The sequence below is a fragment of the Wyeomyia smithii genome, chromosome 1, assembly GCF_029784165.1.
Source record: "Wyeomyia smithii strain HCP4-BCI-WySm-NY-G18 chromosome 1, ASM2978416v1, whole genome shotgun sequence".
NCBI classification, from domain to species: Eukaryota; Metazoa; Arthropoda; class Insecta; order Diptera; family Culicidae; genus Wyeomyia; species Wyeomyia smithii.
The window spans coordinates 22659977-22682261 of NC_073694.1; the positions used below are offsets into that span (position 1 = coordinate 22659977).

Sequence of the window (22285 nt, forward strand, 5' to 3'; positions counted from 1 at the left end):
ATTCTTTTTATTCCCGGAAATCCGGTTTCTCGGGGATATGTTCCGAAACTAAGTAATTTTATGGTTTGTTTTTTAATAGAATCTTACAATTACTGGTTCAAATCTATTTTATTGGTTTTTGTGAAATGCTTTCAACATGGTCTTTTCGGAACAGATTCCGCTGGCGCTTCTAGTGGCCGTGTCGGATAGTATTCGACCTAATCTTATTTAGTTGTTTCTATGTCCACTAGAAGCTCCACCCTTGTTACTTTATAAATCATCATATGTTTTCAGAAGTTACCTGTTTAAATTGTGACATTTAGCAGCTAAATAGAATAGGTGCAAAATTGTCCTAAGAATGATCAACTTCATGAAAGGTTTTAAAAAGTACACTGGTCTTGCAATGAACTTTTGCCCCGCATGGGATAAAAGTTTGCATTTGGGTATTTTTTCTAAAAAGTGAAATTCTCATGTTACAAACAAAATTTGAAAAACTCTGGTAATACGTTTTAAAGACAAAAGGTTCATGTACTACTTGGGAACAAAAACGCAGTCTATGATAGTTTTCTGCAATAGTTCTGTTGCAAAAACAACTAAGTGCGTAGTGCGTACTACAATTCAGTAGCTTACGCGTTTTGTAGATTTATATCGGCGCCGGCTATGTCCTTACGATCGTTAGGGTGAGAAAGGGACCGAGTTAACTCTGCATCTCCACGACTGTGACGGAAAGAATGTGTATGTGTCACCATGGTATGTGACAAAGTCGAACAATGTTGCGCGTGAACTGAACTCATTACGAAGACTATCGAATGGTGTCTTTCGCGTCCAATTGCGTGGACCTATGCGAGCGGCATTCGCGAAGACCATCAACCAATCACGATTTTCCTCGAACAAGCATACGTACTTCAGTAGACGCGTGTCTTAGTGTATATTGTCATTAGATTAATCACGATATTTATCGACCGCGCGAAACCTATTCTTGTTTATGATGCGGTTTTATGATAACGTTTGCGGTGAAAGAAATGGAAAATAATTGCCGATTTTTCATGGGTTTACCTTCACACGCACTGATGAAACTACCCATGCAGCATCAATTATAGTAACCCATGAGTCAGCAGACAAAAATTGACAGCTTTATCGTCAAGCGGTCGAAAACGAACATCGTGTGGCAGCTCGTGGACACCGGATATGCCCGTTCCGGCATCTACAATATATTGGTACTATTAGACAACAATCAGAGCATCGGAAAAAAGCCCGGTTCGGGACGGTCGACGGTCCTGAGCGACAAAAAACCCAAAAGGGTGTTGAAGAGGAAGACCGAGGGAAAAGTAGCTACGTCGCTGCGTGCGCTTGGTCGGGAGGTCGGTGCTACCAGCCAAACAGTGAAAAAAACCTGGCGAAGATGGACATACATGCCCATCTACTGGTCTCGGAGCTGCAGGAAATGACGCAGCGGCAGCGGCTGAATGGTCAAGTCGGTTTTCCCGGTAAATCGCGACGTGACGGTGGTGATGGACCACAAGACCCATATCACCCTGGATGGCAACGACAGGCAGGGCATTTCGTATTTTACTTCCCCCATGAAGGAAGCGAGCTTCGAGGTGAAGTTTATTTCACACACCCCACGAAGGTGCTGCTGTGGCTGACAAGAAATCACAGTAAATCATCCACTACCCTAGGCATCCAGTATTCAAACATTTTTCCATTGCTTATGCTGAATACCTTCCAGAAAGAAAACGCACTTCGGCGGAAGCGACTTTTTACAAGGTATACATCGCGTTGTCATAAGATCAATTATTAAATATTAAATATTTGTCGAACGAACGAAGTTTGCTTCGGTTCGCGACATATAGAAGAGCAGCTCGAGAGCAATGAATATTCGGGTAGCCCTCGCGAAGTCACTCCATTTAAGAACCCCATAGGTGAGCAAAACTCACCAAAGCCGAAGCCGTGTTTACACCAAAACATTTCGCGCCTCCACTTCATTTTCTTCAACCGACTTAGACGCGATGGGAGTTCATATCGACTTCCTTTTACTTGTCGATTAAAGCCTATTACACAGTGCAACAAAAATTTACTTTTTTCTGCCTTGGTTTCTATATATAATTTTTTTGTGTATTTTGATGCAAAACCAAATTTCCCTGAGTTTTAACATATTTCAACTTAAGGGGCAACAATGGCGCCATTTTAAACTTTTTGAGAAATCGAAAATTTTCGATTTTTTTTCGACGCCATTTTGTTTTAAGACCAAATATCAAAATTCTAAGAGTTTGTCCACATATTAGCATCTTCTTACCCATCTTTTGAAAAAAAAAAAAAAACAGATCCTAAATCGGACAAAAACTGAGCTCAAAACGGTGATTCTACGAAAACGGTTTTGGCATGGTTTTAGTATGTTCTGAGCTTATTAACAATCCAACATAAATTCTGCCTAATTTTTCAAAAAATATCCCAAGCCTGGTTGGGAAAACAAAAACAAACGGCTCCCCTGTCCGCAATGGCAATGTCCGCAATGTTCGAAGCAACTGGACGAATATTCAGTTTAACATTTATTGACTGTTTTAAACTCGGTTTTCAATAAACTTTCTATTCGTGACAAGAAATCGAGGGAACCTGCCGATTGCCATCGACAAAAAGTCGGAACGAGAAGCGACGATTGATAGAATATTTGAATGGGGCTCAAAAATACTGGGTACACTCGCTACACAAAACCCAAACATGTATTGCAATCCACTTTGCGACGTCTATTCCTGCACTGTCGGCGTTAAGATAGGGCGCCGAATATTTTTTATTGGGTATGCGCTCAAATGTCAAGACATCACAAATTTGAAACAATAATCTTGTCTTACTGAATCCATCGAGTTCGTTCGGGTAAACACACAAGTTTTATCACACAAAAAAATAGGTGAATTACATCAAAACCGTATACTTCTACTTAGCAGACAGAATACGGTAAAAAAGTATCAAAAATATATAAAAAATAAACATATAAAATAATAGCAAAAGGCTTGGTATATAGTTCGAAACTGTCAAAACTATCTTTTAAAACCCAAACATCAGTCAGAATATAAAAAGAAATAAAACAAGCTAGTGTTGGCACTACGTTACAAAAACTTCGAATTTTTCCAGAAGACATAAAAAATAGTAGGAGGGTGGTATTCAAGACACAACCGCATAGTTAACGTAGGACTACAATAATTTTATAATTTTATTTTTAAGCTAAGTTTGACTTGAGCTCGTTTTACTTTTGTAGTTTGCTTGATTTATTTTAACCAATTTAACCTCAATCTTCCAGAAGGAAGGTATTTTGATTCGGGTGGTAATATCAAGTATCTAGATCGCCAGCCCAAATTCATCAAGCGACACCTCAAACGAATTGGAACTAAAACTAGTTCATTGGTGGCCATTTCTACTGTTAAGGTCGTCTTTGACCATTTAAAAAGTCAAAAAAGTCATGAAAAACGAACCGTTCATTATTGGCATGGTTTGATTTTGGCAACAGAAAAAATTCCGGCGTGTTGCCAAAATCGAACGGGGTCTGTATTTTGATTATTTCTTTGCAGCACTCTATCTTAGAAGAACAAATATTCTCTTTAACATTCACAATGGTCCAGAAACCAAATTTAGGGGGAAATTTGGGTCTAGAGCTCTATAGCAATATTTTAGAGAAAATTTTTTTTTTACAAAGTTACTTAAAATTATTGAAGCTATAAAATTATAGAACAAGATTTTCTATCTACAAAAATAAAAAAGTTAGTTACTTGATAGCATCGAAAATTTTGGTTACCTTAATTTTTGATACTTTTCCAATAAGCGCTTTATTATACGTAACAACTTTGTAGAAGAAAGTTTTTCTCTAAAATATTGTTATAGAGCTCTAGACCCAAATTTCCCTCTAAATTTGGTTTTTGGACCATTGATGAATACCTTTCATTCTAATACAGCGAATTTTCTTCAATACGCGAAGGCCAACTTCTATAAAACATTTAATTGAGCACGATTTAGTAGAAACTAAACTTCCTTCTATATCTATTTGTCTTGTTGAATTTGGCTCACTCACCGATCACAAAGCGGCAAAGATGTCACCTAAATGTTTTTCCTGCAGTAACCAGCTCGTGGAAAAAATATCGATAACGAATTACAGTTTCAGTAGAAAATGTATATTCACAGAAAAGAGGCTAGAGTTATGCACAACATTAGCCTCAGCAATTAATGTTTGCATAGCGTTGTTCAATTACAAGTAAGGTTATGGAAAGTTATATTTTCTTGCAAATGCTAATTCCAAAAAAATTTCAATTGAAAAATACAAGTACAAATGTCGGAACTCTAATATCAAGATGAAATGAATTTGCAGCTAGTATTGTCATATTGGACTAAATTCATTTAGCTAAATGAATATAATCATCAGTTCAGCTCGTTTATCTACCTATTCAAAGACCTGTACGGAGCATTTTGGTTTTCTATTGTCTTTTAAATACCCTATATTCAGTTATTTAAATAAATCTAAAAAAAGCAGAGTGTAGAGTTCAAAAATAAACAACACATTTTGCAGTCCCCGGCGGCGCAACATATTTTGCGGCACCCGAAAAATCATATTGAATTCTAATATTTGCTGCTATACGAAACAAGAAGAAGAAGAAGAAGACGACAATTCAAACGGCAATGCGATTGTGTTCCACGCCCCACTGTGCGTAAAAAGCGAGTTTTTTTGCACTGATAGACGACGTGTAACCAGCGCTCTGTTCATACATAGCTCGGAGCAGTACTGTTGCCTGTGCCATCATATTCTCCTTCAAGACATCAGTTTTATTAACATTAACATATTTGTCAATAGCAGAACGTAATACTGTTTGATAGTGGCGGTGGTTACGAACTTTCCGAAAAAGCTTCACTTTCAAGACATCAAAATAGTCTAGGCTCATGGAAGCTAAGATTAGTTGACCTATTGGGACGGGGAGGTTCTGTCAAATTTTTTTTTGCCACTGCTATACAGGATATCACAGCAGGCAGTTGGTGTCTATTCATGAAGTCTGTGCCAGGCGTGCTCGCATATGATTGGTACATTGTTGGTGAAAATTCGACCTTGAACTTTTATTCAATTTTCACTGTTTAACAATGAAGTGATAATGAAAATTGAAAAATCACAAAATTGTCCATCATTTTACCAATCCAACGACATATTAATTATTGTGATCCATCATGTGGTTACATCGGTATAACCGTTTGAAATCTTTCATTCCGACGTTACATCTTCGTTTCAGTTTTCGCGGAATGTATCTCGATATAGCGTGGTTAGACGTAGTCCTACGTCAAAAATGAAATGCAAATAAGAGGAAAATAAAATGAATAGGATAGCAGAGATGAAAACGAAACGCAATAAAAATTGAAACGCAATTAAAAATAGAAAATTCTGCCGAGCTTTAAAAGATTAGAAAAAAACTGCAAACAATAGCATAACGTCAGAAAAAAACGAAAATTTTATTTTAAGAATAATTGGAAGAGTGAAAAAGAAAGACAAACATTACTAGAAACACGAGGATACCCAGGATCATAAGATAAAAAATTATTTTGAAAATATTCAAACGTAGAGCAAAAAATTCAGGTGAACATCTTCAATTGAGTCTTTAAAATTTAAGAATCAAATAAAAATTAGGAAATCAATAAAAATAAGAGTGAACATAACAGAACAGAATAAAAAAATTTGGATAATAGTGTCAAATTGCAGTTGAAAATCAGAGTCGTAATGCATCTTCTGAAAAGTGGAACAAAGTCAAAACATAATCGAAAATAAGCACGAATTAAATACAATACTGTATGTATTGTCAAAAAAAATAGAATCATGTTGTGACCATTATTTTCCTCTTATTGCATTACTCAGAAACAGCATTTGCAATTTTCTCCGGTTTCACAAATTTTTGTTGGCTATTGCAATGAATATGCAAGACTCGTACCCCCAAATAGCCGTACTTGGCTTAGGACTACTAATATCAGAAGAAGAAAAAAAAGCTGTAGGTACTTACATTGCGCTTCTTCTTAAGATAACCGCACATTTTGACCTGAGCAGCGAACGAGGTCGAGCTGCCGAAGAACGACGGTGGCGGCTTCGGCTTGCTGATGGTAATAATGGCATGCTGCGGTTGCACCTTCGACTGCTGAGGTTGCTTCGGCTGGATCAGTGTAGGCGGTGGATCATCCACCGTCACGTTACTTCTCCTCTCATCGGTGACTCCTTCCACCGACAACGACGGAGACGAGGGAGCAGAATTCAATGTCATGACAGTGACCACCGCCGCTGATGATGCTACTAGCGATGACGTCCCCGTTGCCGATGATAATGATTTCGATCTCACAATGCCACCGCTGCGGCGTATTGCGAGTTTTTTCGGTCTTTGGTCCGTTGCTGCTATTTCTTCTGCTGCAGTTTCGTCGTTTTCTACTTCTGCTTCGGTTTCGACTTCTTTCATCGACGCGGTGTGCAATTTGGTCGTTATGAATTTCTTCATCGCATTCGAATTCACGAGATGTACACCCCTATAGTGGTTGCGCGGCAAACTCCGCCGGTGGCGGCGTCGGCGTCGATTTCGCAGCTAGTTGCTCTACTTTTGGTGCATTTTATAATGTTTCGAGTTCGATTTCGCGACTACGACGACGACGCTCCTCTTTGGTTCGATCGGTGTGCATTTCGCGCTTTGACGACTTCGCGGCCAAACAATCGATTTTCGATTTTACGGTTCACTGTTCCGAAGCGCCGTTTTGCATTGTAAACTGATAGAAGCAGCTATAGTTGCAAGTTACGCAACCGGCTTGTTATATTTTAATGTTTCTTTTTTCTTTCGTTTGATTGCCGTGTATTAACACATTCGTGTAACTTTTCACAGTCGTTTAATAAATTTCTTTTTCACAAGCTGTCACACCTTTCGTAACGATCGGTTTTGGTTGGGCATACACGCTTAAAAAAACCGCGCGCTGATGGCATCATAAACTGTCACTACCTTAAATTCGCCATAAAAAAGCCGGGAAAGCAAATTGAAAATAATGACCAAACAATTATACAATTTTCATGCAAGATTAAGTCTTTCTACCAGCGGCAGCAGCAACACCAGTCACTAATTGCCGTTTGCGAATTTAAAATTTCAATTATTTTCAAGCTTTCGAATTGTCCAGCGGCCCTGGTACAGTTGGGGTGTCACGTGAGCTGAAAATAGATTTTACCGATTAAGTTAGCGTGCACTTTGATGTCCTCGATATTCTGATGATGATGATGATGACGATGATGTAAATTACAGTTTACATAATAAAATCGACTGAACACTGGACTCCTAAAACTGGCTGATCGTTATTGGGTAAAAACCGATCATTCAAAGGGGTCGGTTTATTACAGTTGAAAACTTTTATTCTGACCAGCTTCTTTTGAAAAAGACTGTTGAAACTGCTAGCTTATCACCGGTTTTCGTTAAGCGGAGCTACCCTAGGCCGGTTTTAAAGCCGCCATCACCCGGCTGTAATAAAAAAGAAAATATTTTGTACCTTGTTACCACAAACGGTAAACTGCGAAGCAGTTTTGTGGTGAAGGTCGCACAGAAAGTCAATTCGATAGAAGCTTTATAGCCTGCCAAACTGTTCGTGAAATGAATTTAAATTCGCGAATTCTATTCAATTCAACGGCGCTCAACAATGAATTCGATCTAGCGCCAAGATTCTCACATAATTGAAAAAAAACAGGTGATACACGATAGCATGGGAAAGAACCAGTCTCCTCCAGTACACGGGCAGCACTGTTTGACCACATAGGAGAGAGAGAGCGAGAAAAAAAGCACAAACAAACCCGAATCGAAGCAATCGGAAAACCGCGTTCCACCCGTTCACCAGAACGGGGTGGTTCGTCACTGATGCTGCCACTACACTCACTTCTAGCACTCCACCTCTGGCAATCACAACACAACAACACGCAACAATCTGGCAGTCCAAGCATGATTCAGCATCATAACAGACGGTGAGAACTTTTTGCCATTGATCGGGTGTCGGGTCTTGTCTGGTCATCATGCGAACTGAGAACACAGAGAAGGGCGAGCCCTCACCGGTGAGAGGCGAAGAAGGCCTCAAGCGTTGAGGTTGTAAACAAACATTCAAACTCAGCTTTATTAGGTTTGGCTGGTGTGGTTCGCCTGTTCGTTCTTTTGTACGTTGGGCTATGACTAACTTCAAGGGTGTGAATTAAAATTGTTCTCGCATCTCATGAACCGTTTTTCGAACCGTCAACTATGCCAAAATCAAACGGATTTCCATGTTCTTTGCACCCAATCGAATCGTGTATTTTATAACCTTTGTGTGAGGTAAATAATAAGACAGCACTTGTCATGATAGGTGTTGAAATATAATAACAAATTCGAGGGTTCCGAATAATATCGAATTACAATTTATGAACGACCGCCAAAATACCAAAATCCGCATCAAAAAAGACGCGATATAAAACGACTGATTGCGCAGACTGCGTTTGAAACCACTTAAGCTGCAAAATCCGAGTCAGCTGCTACGAAAAATAAAAAAAAACAGAGTAAGCAAGTGTTTTGAAGTAGAATACTTCTCTCAGGAAGTTCGGCTACATAGGGATGTGAAATGAAAATCTAAAACCGAACAAAGTGAAAAATATGTCCAATTTCAAATGTAAATAAATCGGTTAGTATTCGAAGGATTTCCTTCGTTCTTGTAGCAATAGATTGGAAAATCTTCTAAGATTCTTCCCAAAAGAAGATATTTGTAATTTTATTATTCACACTATTGTACTATTGAAAATAGTCAAGCCTTGTCAAAACGAAAAATTCAACCTCTGATTGGTCGTTATATGATTGCTTCCCAAGCACGGTCGACAGAATCATATACCTTGCAATTGAAAACATGCTATTTGGCCTATATAAGAGCCTGTTTTAGCCGAAGCCGGTCATAATAGTTCTATACAGCGACAACAGCTGTCGTCCTTCCTTAGCAGCAGCACTAGCCCTGTGGTTGGTCACCACGTCTCAGGAGCAGCGCAGTTCTTCTCAGCGTGTGTCGCCAGACTGCCATTATTCCCCCCGTGTTGCATGAAGATTGCCATCAGGAAATCCAATTTTGAAAATCAAAATGCCTTTTCAAATAAACAAGTCATTGAAAGTCAATAATTTTTGACAACGCAAGCAAGCATTCTGTGTTGGATCCTAACAATTTTAGTCTGTCGCGCCCGTCTAATTCACTGAATGTGAAATAGCTTCCACAGTGCATATTGTCCGTGTATCTCAATTCCCCCACTGTTAGGGGACCTCAAAGGTTGCAATCAGCAACCGATTTTGAACCGCGAAATGCCTTTTTCAAGCCAAATAAACAAATAATTGAAGGTTAATAATTTTCTGGCATCAACACAAACAGACATTCTTTGCGGGATGCAATCAAATTCTATTGTAGTTGTCTAATTTTTACTTTATTTAGTAAACCCCCCACTGTAGGGGCAGCGCAAAGGCTGCGATCAGCATAACCGACATTGAATAATAAACTGTCCTGTTAGAACGCATTCACAAAAGCAGTTAGTTCGACTATGCAGAGCTAATATGAAGTCGATTCAAGCAATCAGCATTACCAGAATTTCGTCGTCTCCCAGCTGCCAAGTTGCAACATGATGCAACACGCAACAGCGAGCAAACGTAATCACTTGATGTTACAAGCCGCAATACGGTTAGAGATAAATCGTTGCGTGTGTGAGAGCACCATCGGTGTTTATTCGCTGGATACAAAAATCGAATGCGAATTGTGGAATAATTCGTCTGAAGAACATTAGAGAATGGAAAAACTGAACTGAAAGGCGTGGCCTATTTCGTAGCACCCTTCGACTATAAAAGAGTGTTTCTGGGAAATCTAGTTACATTCATTAGTCGGAAGGTGAGCTGGATGGACCGTCCACAACGTTGACAGCAGTAGCAGCAGATATCAGCACTCAGCAGTAACAGAGGATAGCAGCGGGTTGCGCCTGTGGCTGCCTTCAAATTAAACAAATCACTTGCCCTGCGGTTGGTCACCAGGTTTCAGGCCTCTGCCAGGCTGAACGCTAACGCGAGCGATCGGGATAGATTTTTGCCGTACATCAGCCGGCACTCCCTCTAATGAAAAATTTGGATCATTTTGTTCAGAAGAATATTACTGTCGGTAATATTACAGAGATGCGATTGCATTATATCCAATATGTAATTCAACAATTGTTCTTTTGAGGACAAACAAAACACTTATTTTGAAGAGTTAATAGCTTTGGGTAGAGAGCAATATGGTAACAGCCTCAGCGGTAGGTGCAGCCGGTACTTCCCTGAGGCCGATGTTATAAGGAGTAAATGGAAGCGGTACGGCGAAACAGTTCGGGTGTGCTTAGACGCGCGTCATTTTTCGTTGTTGATATTATTCCACATGAACGAAACGTTTTCGTACGATAGCGGCGGTATTAGCGGTAGATGCATTTGCCAACACTTACTCCAGTAAAGCCGTGTCTAATTTTCAATGTGAAAACACCTTTCTATTGTGTTGGCCGTGCGCATTAGGCGTCTGCCAGGCTAAACGCGAAAAGCGGCGCGAACCGATTCGCCCGGCCGTAGGTTAATGTACAGCCGTAAGTAGAGCTGTGTAAAAGTATTCTACTTCAACCTTGCGGTCGTGGCTTTGCACACAACCCTCCTGTGATTTTTTTATAAAGGAATTGCTTCGATTTAGGTTTTGTTATCCGTCATTTATTATCTGCACAATTGTGTGGGCTCGGTCGGATAGGGATATGGCCCTGAGAATAGAATATGAAAAGTCGTTTGTAATTTTGTATAAAATCTATTTCGCATATGATTATGGAAAGAATATTTCAAGTTTAACTAAATTTAAAAAAAAAATATTGAAAGTTTAGTTACAAAACTGTTCCCATTCTATAATTTTCCTATTATATAATTTCGAAGAATTTTTTGATTTTTTTTTCGGAAACATATACGAAAAATCAAAACAATGGCCATTAATTTAAATTAATTAAACAGTGAAAAAATGTCATATTTATTCATTCTAAGTCTTTTAATTATTTACAGGACTTCTCTTATACATCTCAAAATAATTTGAAAATTTATTAAAAAGGACATGTTTAGAACATTCAGGAAACTTTCCTGGATTTTTTTTTCGAAACAGTTCTAAGACATCTTCTAATGAGACAGCCATGCGACACTACTAAGACAGTTTTGAAACATTTCTAAAACGTGTTCTAAACAATTTTGAAACCTCTGAGTCACATAAGACACGTTATTAGAAGACAGTTCTGGAACTTTTCTAAAACATTTTCGAAGCACTTTTGAAACATCTTTGAAACATTTCTAAGGCAATTTTGAAACAGCCATGCGACACTTCGAGACAGTTTCGAAACTTTTTTGAAACATTTTCTTGAAAACTATTTTGAGACAATTTGAGACAATTTGGAAGCGCAGTTTGAAGAGTTTTGAAATATTTTTTAATTTTTTTCTTTAACATTTCGAGTCATTTTTTGAGACATCTTTGACGCGTTTTGAGAGTAATTTTACGACATTTTTGAAACATTTTCAAAACAATTGTGAAACCTTTTTTAAAACATTTTATTAACGTTATTGGAAGAGTTTTGAGAAATGTTTTACCTTCTCTGGCAAATTCTAGAGACTTTTATGGAGACATTTCAAAGTCAATTTTGAAACAGTTATGTGACACTTCTGAGATAGTTTCGGAACATTTCTTAAACATTTTCAAAACTATTTTGAAACCTCTTCGAGACAATTTGGAAACGTAGTTAGTATAAGTTTTGAAATATTCCTGAGACATTTTTGGGACGTATTTGAAACTCATCTGAAACATTTTCGAGGCATTTTTGGAACAGTTTTGAGACATTCTTGAGGTAGTTTTATGTTTTTTATGCGACATTTCTGAGGTAGTTTTAAAGGCAATTTTGAGATAGCTATGCGACACTTCTGAGACAGTTTTATAACAATTCTGAAACATTCTGGAAACTATTCTGAAACTTCTTTGATACAATTTGTTTTGTGATATTTTTGTAGCTTTTCTGAGACATTTTTAAAACCTTTTTGAAACATTTGCAAGGCATTTTTGAGACAGTTTTCCGACTTCTTTGCGACATTCTCAAAGCAGTTTAAAGACATTCATGCGAGATTTCTTAGGCAGCTTTGACACATTTCTGAAACATTTTCAAAACAATTTTGAAACCTGTTTTGAAACATTTCATTGACGTTACAAACTCTTCCAAAGTTTTGAGACATGTTTTACCTTTTCTGGTAAATTTTTGGGACTTTTCGGAGATATTTCAAAGGCAATTTTGAAACAGTTCAGAAACTTCTGAGACAGTTTCGAAACATTTCTGCAATATTTTCAACACTATTTGGAAACCTCTTTAAGACAATTTGGAAACGTAATCAGAAGAGTTTTGAAATATTCCTGAATCCTGGGACATTTTGGAAACTTATCTGAATCATTTTCGAGGCATTTTTGGGACAGTGTTTCAAACATTCTTGAGGTAGTTTTATTACAGTTGTGCGACATTTCTGACGCAGTTTTAAAAGTAATTTTGAGAAAGCCATGCGACACTTTCAAGACAGTTTTATTACAACTCTGAAACATTCTGGAAGCTATTTTGAAACCTCTTTGATACAATTTGGAAACGTAATTAAAAGAGTTTTGTGATATTTTTTCAGCTTTTCTGAGAAATTTTTGAATCTTTTCTGAAACATTTTCGGGGTATTTTTGAGACAGTTTTTAGACATCTTTGAGACATTCTCAAAGCATTTTAAAGACACTTATGCGAGATCTCTTAGGCAACATTGAAACATTTCTGAAACATCTTCAAAACAATTTTGAAACACTCTAGAAGAGTTTTTTTTTTAGAAAAGTTTCAACTTCTCTGGTAAAATTTTCAGACTTCTGGAACATTTTCGAAGCATTTTTGAGTTGTTGCAAAGACAGTTTTGGAACAGTCATGTGTCACATGACTCTTTTGAATAATTTTGAAGACAGTTTTGAATAGTTTTGAGACATTTTAGAAATATTTGAGAAAAGTAGTTCTGGGAAACTTTTTGACATTTTTCTGAGATTTTTTGGGACTTTTTCAAAATATGTTCAAAACATTTACCGACACGACGTTTTTGGGACATTTTTTGAGACTTTTTAGAATTTTTCCGCATATTTTTGGATCAATTTAAAGATATATATTTTATTTCCAAAATTACACAATATTGAAACATTTTTGGAACCCTTCTGAAACATTCTGAAACAGTCCTGTGATTTATTTAAGACACTTTTGAGGTAGTCATTTTTTAGACATTTTCGGAACTTTTTTGAAACATTTTCCAGGTCTCACAGTTTTAACCATTTTTGAGACATTTCAAAGGCAGTTGTCAGACAGATTAAAAACATTTCTGAAACATTTTCAAGACTATTTTGGAAGCTCTTTGATACATTTTAGAATCGTTATGAAAAGAGTTTTGAACCTGTTTTTTATTTCTGAGACATTTTTGGGACATTATCAAAATGTTGAACATCTTCGAGGCATTTTTGAAAAATAAGGCATTTCGAAGGCAATTTTGAGACAGCCATGTGACACTTATGAGACAGTTTCGAAACATTTCCGAAAAAAAACAATTCGGAGAACTTTTTAAAACATTCTAAAAACTTATTATTTCGGGTTTTGGTCACCGTATAATTTTATTCTCTCTGGATGGTTGATCTTTCTCGGTGAAATATACACGCTTGGAGTAAGCAAACCACACTGGTGGGAGAAGAATGTTGTTTTGTCATATCTGACGATGGCTGAATAACAGTACGCCGAAACGTCATATAAAACAAACATAGTGTGTATATTTCACCGAGAAAGATCAACCATCCAAAGAGAATAACATTCTAAAAACGTTAGTAAAAGAGTTTTGAAATAATATGAGAACGTAATTAGAAGATTTTTCAGATATTTTTAGTTTTTCAGAAACATTCTTGAAACTTATCTGTAACATTACCCGTGGCATTTTAGAGTTTTGAAACCTTTTTGAAACATCTTCAAAACAATTTGGAAAACTTTTTGAAGCTTAAAAAAAATAGTAAAAAAGTTTTGAGACATGTTTCAACTTTTCTGGTAAATTTTTGAGACGTTATTGAAACATTTTCAAGACATTTTTGAGACATTTTAAAAGTAGTTTGGAAACAGCGATGTGACAATTCTAAGACAATTTCGAGACATTTTAGAAACCTTATTATATATTATTTTTTAGCTCTGTGTGACATTTTTGGAACATTGTTCAAACTATTCTGAAACATTTTGGAGGAATTTTTAAGACAAACCTGAGACATTCTTAAGGCAGTTTTAAGACAGCCATGCAACATTTCTGAGGCAGTTTTGAAACATTTTCTGAACCATTTCGGGACAATTTACCTTATTAGATGAGTTTTGAGACATCTTTTAACTTCTCTGGCAAGTTTTGAGACCTTTCGGAAATCTTTCTAAAACGTTTTCGAGGCATTTTTGAAACATCTCAAAGGCAGATTTATGACATTTTTGGGATTTTTTCAGGACACTGGTCAGACTTTTTTCTGACAACTTGAACATGTTTGAAATATTTTTAAGTAATTTATGAATATTCGCCAAACTTTTGTGACCCTATTAAAACAACTTTGACACATTTGGAGACATTTGACGACATTTTAAAAAAATTTATGATCAATTTATAGATATTTTGGGATATTTTAGGAGATTTTCTGCAATATTTTGAAACATTGTTCAGACTTCTGAGGCGTTTTCGAGACAAATCGAACATATTAAAAATATTTTCAAGGATTTTTTTAGAATATTTGCCAAACACATTTGGGACCTTTTCAAAACAAGCTGGACACATTTTTAAGAAATTTGAGAACACTTTAGGGGCAATTTATAGAGATCTTTTAAAAATTTTTGAGACAGTTTTCCTTAATTTTTGTTATCTGTTTCCAAAAAAACACATTGTTGAAACATTTTGAAACCTTTCTGAAACATTTTTGACACAGTTTTGTGACTGGTTTGAGGCAGTCATATAAAGTGTTAAAACATTTCAGCGGCAGTTGTGAGGCAGTTTTGAAACATTTCTGCAATATTTGCAAAACTGTTTTGAAACCGTTTTGAGGCAATTTGAAAACGTAATTAGAAGAGCTTTGAGACATTTTTAGCTTCTCTGAGACATTTTTGGAACATTTTTGAAACAATTCTAAAACATTTGAGAGGCATTTTCGAGACATCTTTGAGACATTCTTAAGGCAGTTTTAAAACAGCCATGCAACATTCCTGAGGCAGTTTTGAAACATTTTCAAAACAATTTCTTAACTGTTTTGAGACAATTTATTTTTAATTAGATGAGTTTTGAGACATCTTTTAACATCACTGGTAAGTGCTCGAGATTTTTTAGATACTTTCTAAAACGAGGCATTTTTGAGCAGTTCAAAGGCAGTTTTATGAGGTTTTTTGGGATTTTTTCAGGACACTGGTCAGACTATCTCCAGATAACTTGAACATATTCGAAATACTTTCTAGTAATTTTTAGAATAACTTTGACACATTTGTAGACTTTCGAGGACATTTTTGGGAATTTTAAAGTCAATTAATAGATATTTTCTAAAGATTTCTCAGACAGTTTTCTGTTTGAAAACTTTTTTTTTTTTCAGAAAACATATTGTATGATTTGAGACCTTTCTGAAACATTTTTAAGACAACTTTTTGACTAATTTAAGACATCTCTTAGTCACTTTTGTGGTTTGAAACATTTCTATAACAATTTCATAACTTTATAAAAACATGTTTAAAGCTTTTTCTAAACTTTACAACAGAGACATTTACTTTTTGGGGATATTTGTTAGACCTTTTATGGAGATATATTTGGGACATTTTTCAAAATTTTTAAGAGATTTCTAAGGCAATCCAGAAACCATAGTAGACTTGTTGCTTTGGTCACAAGTGTTAGTGCTTTTTCAGGCTCTGCCAGCTTTTATGCTTCTACTAAGTTAACGTAATTTTTCATTTCAATCTAGAATATAATGCTCAGATATTTAATTTTTAATAGTAGCCAAGCATTTTCAACTGCATTGTCTAGAAAATCCGTGAAAAAAAAATTCTACAACATTTAAGAGCAATTTTGTCATAAGAAGGATCTATTAAAAACCACATTCGAAACTTATTGAACAGTGTTCTGTTCTTCTTACTTGTACCACATGCTTAAATCGCGAACGACATTATATTTCAAAGCAGCCTGCTTTGACGCGATAACCTAAAATTACTACCATTTTCAAGCTCAACTTAGTTAGATTTTAATTAAATGACTCTCTCTCCAAACCATTGTTACGATTGTATTACAATTGTAATGAACGCACAACGCGCATTTCTTGTAACGTTATCATCAAATTGGGTTATCAATTTTCCTCCAAATGAGAAGTGAGTAACTGAAATCCAGTGCTTACTCAACCGGAGATGCGTAAGTTTATGTTATTTATTTGCATCATGAATCACAGAATTTATTATTGCCGTTCAAGTAAAACTATCGGGTCAAGAATCAATAATATTACAAAAATGTTTCAAAAGTTCCTAGTATCACAAAGATGTCTCAGAACAAACTTATGAGTACTCTTCTTCGTTTGAATATGTGTATTCAGAGGAGAGGAGTATTCAGAAGTGATTTGATACTTTTTAGTAACATTTTCGAAACATTTTTGAACCATTTTTAGACCTCTTGGAGATTGTGGAACAGTACCACCGTCCCCCGTAGTTTAATTGGTCATAACACCATGCCGGAGACAGGGAGATTGCGGGTTCAAGTCCCGTCGGGATGCGGTATATTTTTCCAAATCTGTATCATATTTCCAGTTTGCTTATTTTTCGTTCTTCCTCTTCTCACATACTGTCTGCTTAATGAACTCTTGGAGATGTTTTAGAAACGTTATTCGAAAAGCTTTTAAGACAATTTTCAAAATATTTTTAGGCAATTTTTTGAACAATCTTCAGTTTTTTAGGACATTATTGTGATGATGTTAACACAGATATTTTTTTTTTTTTTTTTTTGTAAAGCGGGCAATGTATGTAGTTTTTCGAGAATGCGAAAATGAACGGGAATAGAAGGTGTGACTTATTAGGCTTAGGAAAAATTTTCCCTCGTCCAGACGGGACTACAACCTGAAATCTCCGTTGTCCCCGGCAAGGTGTTTTGGCCAAATAAACTACTGGGAAAGGTATAACTCATTTTAAGCCAAAGTCGAATCACCCTCTACTATCGTGTTCCCGTATCCCAGCACGCCACGATGAACTGCACAATTGGCCAAAACACCTTGCCGGAGACAACGGAGATTGCGGGTTCGAGTCCCGTCTGGACGAGGGAAAATTTTTTCTAAGCCTAAAAGTCACACCTTCTATTTCCGTTCATTTTCGCATTCTCGAAAAACTACATACATTGCCCGCTTTACTACACTTAAAATGTAAGTCATATGACAAAAATGAAATTAGTTTGTAAAGCAAATCATAAATATTTTTCAATAATTTTTTAGGTCATTCGAAACCAATTTCTTAAAACATTATAACATTATTGTGACATTTTTGATACATTTTAATGACAGCTCTGAAACATTTTTATAACACTTTTGTGACATTTTCATTTATTGACTCTACTGGAGTTTTGAGACATTTTGATAACATTTTTAAGATAATTTAGATACATTAAGAGGTACTCTTGGAACATTCAGGAGACAGTTTTGTGACATTTCAACGGCTTTTAATTGACAGCTTTAAAACATTTTTGATACATTTTTAATACATTTTTGAAACGTGTTCGAAACCTCTTTGAGACATTTTAAAATCGTTACTAGAAAAGTTTCGAGACATTTTTTTGGAAATATAGACCCTTTCCCGTGACCTGCACAGGATGAAACCACCACCAATCGATTTATTGACCAGTTTTACAAAAGAAATGCTATATTTCAGGTTGCCAGCCCAGCGGCTTTTAATTAGTGGGAATTTGAGTTCATTTTTTCCCAGTGTGTATTGTTGGGTTAAAATATTTTTTAAGAAGTTTTTGAAACAAATTTCCAACTTATTTGTGAGATTTTCAAAATTGCCTAGTATCACAAAGATGTCCTAAAACAGGCTTATGAGTACTCCTATTCGTTTTATTATGTGGGTATAGAACACTGCACATCCACACATTTGAATGGAGAGAAGTATTCAGAAGTCTGTTTTGAGACATTTTCGTGACACTAGATAACGTTGAAACATTTTTGAGACCTTTCTAATTACCAAAATGTTTTGAAAATATTTTTAAGCAATTTTTCAGATATTTGGAAAGATTTTTGTAACATTTTTTTATCATTTTAGAAATATTTTTTTATTAATTTTTAAGACAATTTTGCAAATTTGAAAGTTACTTGATGTAATTTTACAGTATCGTGACATTTTTGAGACATTTTAATGACTGTTCAGAAACATTTCTGTTGATTTTTTGATTTTTTAGAACAGTCAATCTTGAGACATTTTGGGAAAATTTTTAAGATAATTTAGATACATTTCCGAACACTATCAGGAACCTGTTTTTGTGAATATTTTTGAACCAGTTTAAAGATAGTTTTGAACATTCAAGAGCCAGTTCTATAACATTTTTGTGACATTTCAATGGCAGCTCTGAAGTATTAATGCAACATTTTTGATACATCTTCAAAACATGTTTGAAACATGCCGAAACCTCTTTGAAATATTTTTAAATCGTCATTAGAAAAGTTTAAAACATTTTTTCAACTTTTCTGGGACATTTTCGAGACATTATGAGATATGTTTGCGACATTTTCAGATATGACATTGGGAACATTTTTGAAATATCTTCAAAGCATTTCTACGGCCTTTTCAAAACGTGTTTGAGACTTTTTGGAAACATTAATCACATGTTTGAGATTTTTTGGAAACATTACTGTGACATTTTTGAGACATGTTCAAAACATTTTTGAAACATGTTCGAAAACTCTTCGAAAACTTTTAAAACCGTTATTCGAAAAGTTTTAAGACATTTTTGAAGTAGAATACTTCTCTCAGGAAGTTCGGCTACATAGGGATGTGAAATGAAAATCTAAAACCGAAAAAAGTGAAAAATATGTCCAATTTCAAATGTAAATAAATCGGTTAGTATTCGATGGATTTCCTTCGTTCTTGTAGCAATAGATTGGAAAATCTTCTAAGATTCTTCCCAAAAGAAGATATTTGTAATTTTATTATTCACACTATTGTACTATTGAAAATAGTCAAGCCTTGTCAAAACGAAAAATTCAACCTCTGATTGGTCGTTATATGATTGCTTCCCAAGCACGGTCGACAGAATCATATACCTTGCAATTGAAAACATGCTATTTGGCCTATATAAGAGCCTGTTTTAGCCGAAGCCGGTCATAATAGTTCTATACAGCGACAACAGCTGTCGTCCTTCCTTAGCAGCAGCACTAGCCCTGTGGTTGGTCACCACGTCTCAGGAGCAGCGCGGTTCTTCTCAGCGTGTGTCGCCAGACTGCCATTATTCCCCCCGTGTTGCATGAAGATTGCCATCAGGAAATCCAATTTTGAAAATCAAAATGCCTTTTCCAAGGCAAATAAACAAGTCATTGAAAGTCAATAATTTTTGACAACGCAAGCAAGCATTCTGTGTTGGATCCTAACAATTTTAGTCTGTCGCGCCCGTCTAATTCACTGAATGTGAAATAGCTTCCACAGTGCATATTGTCCGTGTATCTCAATTCCCCCACTGTTAGGGCAGCTCAAAGGTTGCAATCAGCAACCGATTTTGAACCGCGAAATGCCTTTTTCAAGCCAAATAAACAAATAATTGAAGGTTAATAATTTTCTGGCATCAACACAAACAGACATTCTTTGCGGGATGCAATCAAATTCTGTTGTAGTTGTCTAATTTTTACTTTATTGAGTTAACCCCCCACTTTTGGGGCAGCGCAACGGCTGTGATCATCATAACCGATTTTGAACAACAAACTGCCCTGTTAGAACGCATTCACAAAAGCAGTTAGTTCGACTATGCAGAGCTAATATGAAGTCGATTCAAGCAATCAGCATTACCAGAATTTCGTCGTCTCCCAGCTGCCAAGTTGCAACATGATGCAACACGCAACAGCGAGCAAACGTAATCACTTGATGTTACAAGCCGCAATACGGTTAGAGACAAATCGTTGCGTGTGTGAGAGCACCATCGGTGTTTATTCGCTGGATACAAAAATCAAATGCGAATTGTGGAATAATCCGTCTGAAGAACATTAGAGAATGGAAAAACTGAACTGAAAGGCGTGGCCTATTTCGTAGCACCCTTCGACTATAAAAGAGTGTTTCTGGGAAATCTAGTTACATTCATTAGTCGGAAGGTGAGCTGGATGGACCGTCCACAACGTTGACAGCAGTAGCAGCAGATATCAGCACTCAGCAGTAACAGAGGATAGCAGCGGGTTGCGCCTGTGGCTGCCTTCAAATTAAACAAATCACTTGCCCTGCGGTTGGTCACCAGGTTTCAGGCCTCTGCCAGGCTGAACGCTAACGCGAGCGATCGGGAGAGATTTTTGCCGTACATCAGCCGGCACTCCCTCTAATGAAAAATTTGGATCATTTTGTTCAGAAGAATATTACTGTCGGTAATATTACAGAGATGCGATTGCATTATATCCGATATGTAGTTCAACAATTGTTCTTTTGAGGACAAACAAAACACTTATTTTGAAGAGTTAATAGCTTTGGGTAGAGAGCAATATGGTAACAGCCTCAGCGGTAGGTGCAGCCGGTACTTCCCTGAGGCCGATGTTATAAGGAGTAAATGGAAGCGGTACGGCGAAACAGTTCGGGTGTGCTTAGACGCGCGTCATTTTTCGTTGTTGATATTATTCCCCACATGAAACGACGCGCTTTCGTACGATAGCGGCGGTATTAGCGGTAGATGCATTTGCCAACACTTACTCTAGTAAAGCCGTGTCTAATTTTCAATGTGAAAACACCTTTCTATTGTGTTGGCCGTGCGCATTAGGCGTCTGCCAGGCTAAACGCGAAAAGCGGCGCGAACCGATTCGCCCGGCCGTAGGTTAATGTACAGCCGTAAGTAGAGCTGTGTAAAAGTATTCTACTTCAACCTTGCGGTCGTGGCTTTGCACACAACCCTCCTGTGATTTTTCAACTTTCTAAAAGCCTTTCTCAAAACATCTTTTGAACTTTTTAGAAACAACGATAGAAATTAGTTTTATGACATTGTTTGAAATTTTTCTAAGCAATTTCTGACATTTTCGAATTATTATTAGGATTGCAATAATTTCAACCCTCTAGTGTCCAGTGCCGCCTTTAGACGGTCCTCAGTTGAACCTCTAAAAAGCTTCAATAGGAACTTAAAAAATGTTTTTAATGCTTCATAGTGATTTTTTCGAAGTCCGTCTAAACATTAATTTGGGCACTAGAGGGTTAAGAAATTTTTTTAAATATATTTTAGACATATTCTTGAGATCTTTGTAACATTTTTGAGCTTTTTTCCTGGAACATTTTGGGGTCATTGTAAAATAATTTTGATACATTTTCAAGACATTCAGAGACATGTCCCAGGATATGCTTGAACCAGTTAGGAGATATATTTGAAATATTCTTGGGACAGTTTTGTGACATTTCCGAAGCATTGTAGTGGCAGCTCTGTAACATTACTGTAACATTTCAGACATTCAGAGGCATGTTTTGGGATAGTTTTGAACCAGTTCAGAAACATTTTTGATACGTTCTTGAAACAATTTTGTCACAGTTTTGGGACCTTTTATTGACAGATCTGAAACATTACTGTAACATTTTCGATTCATTTTCAATACATTTTTGAAATTTTTCTGTATATTTTTGAGGCGTCTTGATGGAAAAACGCCTTTGAGATTTTAAATAAACATTATTTGAAAAGATTAGGGTCATTTTTTAAGATTTTTTGTGTGATTTCTGTGACGTATTGACATATTGGGATTTATTGGGGCATTTTGAAGACCTTTTTAAAACGCCTTCGAGACGTTTTAGAAACATTATTATGAATTAGCTCAAAAGCATTTTTCAAGATTTTGCTGTGTTTAAGACATTTTCAGATACAGCATCTTGAAACTTTTTTCTGAATATTCGTAGAGTATTTCCAAGACATTTTCAAACGTTTTTGAGACATTTAAGGAACATCAATAGAAGGGTTTTAGTACATATTTTGAGTTTTTTTTCGGAATAATTTGTGATTTTAATATTTAAAAAATAGTT

General features: G+C 36.2%; 1 protein-coding gene across 2 annotated transcripts in view; it reads right to left on the reverse strand.

Moving 5' to 3' along the window:
* LOC129717699 (uncharacterized) overlaps window positions 1–22285 on the reverse strand; it is a 59925-nt gene that overhangs the window by 34684 nt on the left and 2956 nt on the right. For both annotated transcript variants that reach the window (XM_055667795.1, XM_055667794.1), the window contains exon 2: window positions 6000–7174. In XM_055667795.1, the coding sequence (XP_055523770.1) occupies window positions 6000–6482 (483 nt within the window). In that variant the 5' untranslated portion in view covers window positions 6483–7174. The remainder of the gene's footprint in view (window positions 1–5999; window positions 7175–22285) is intronic.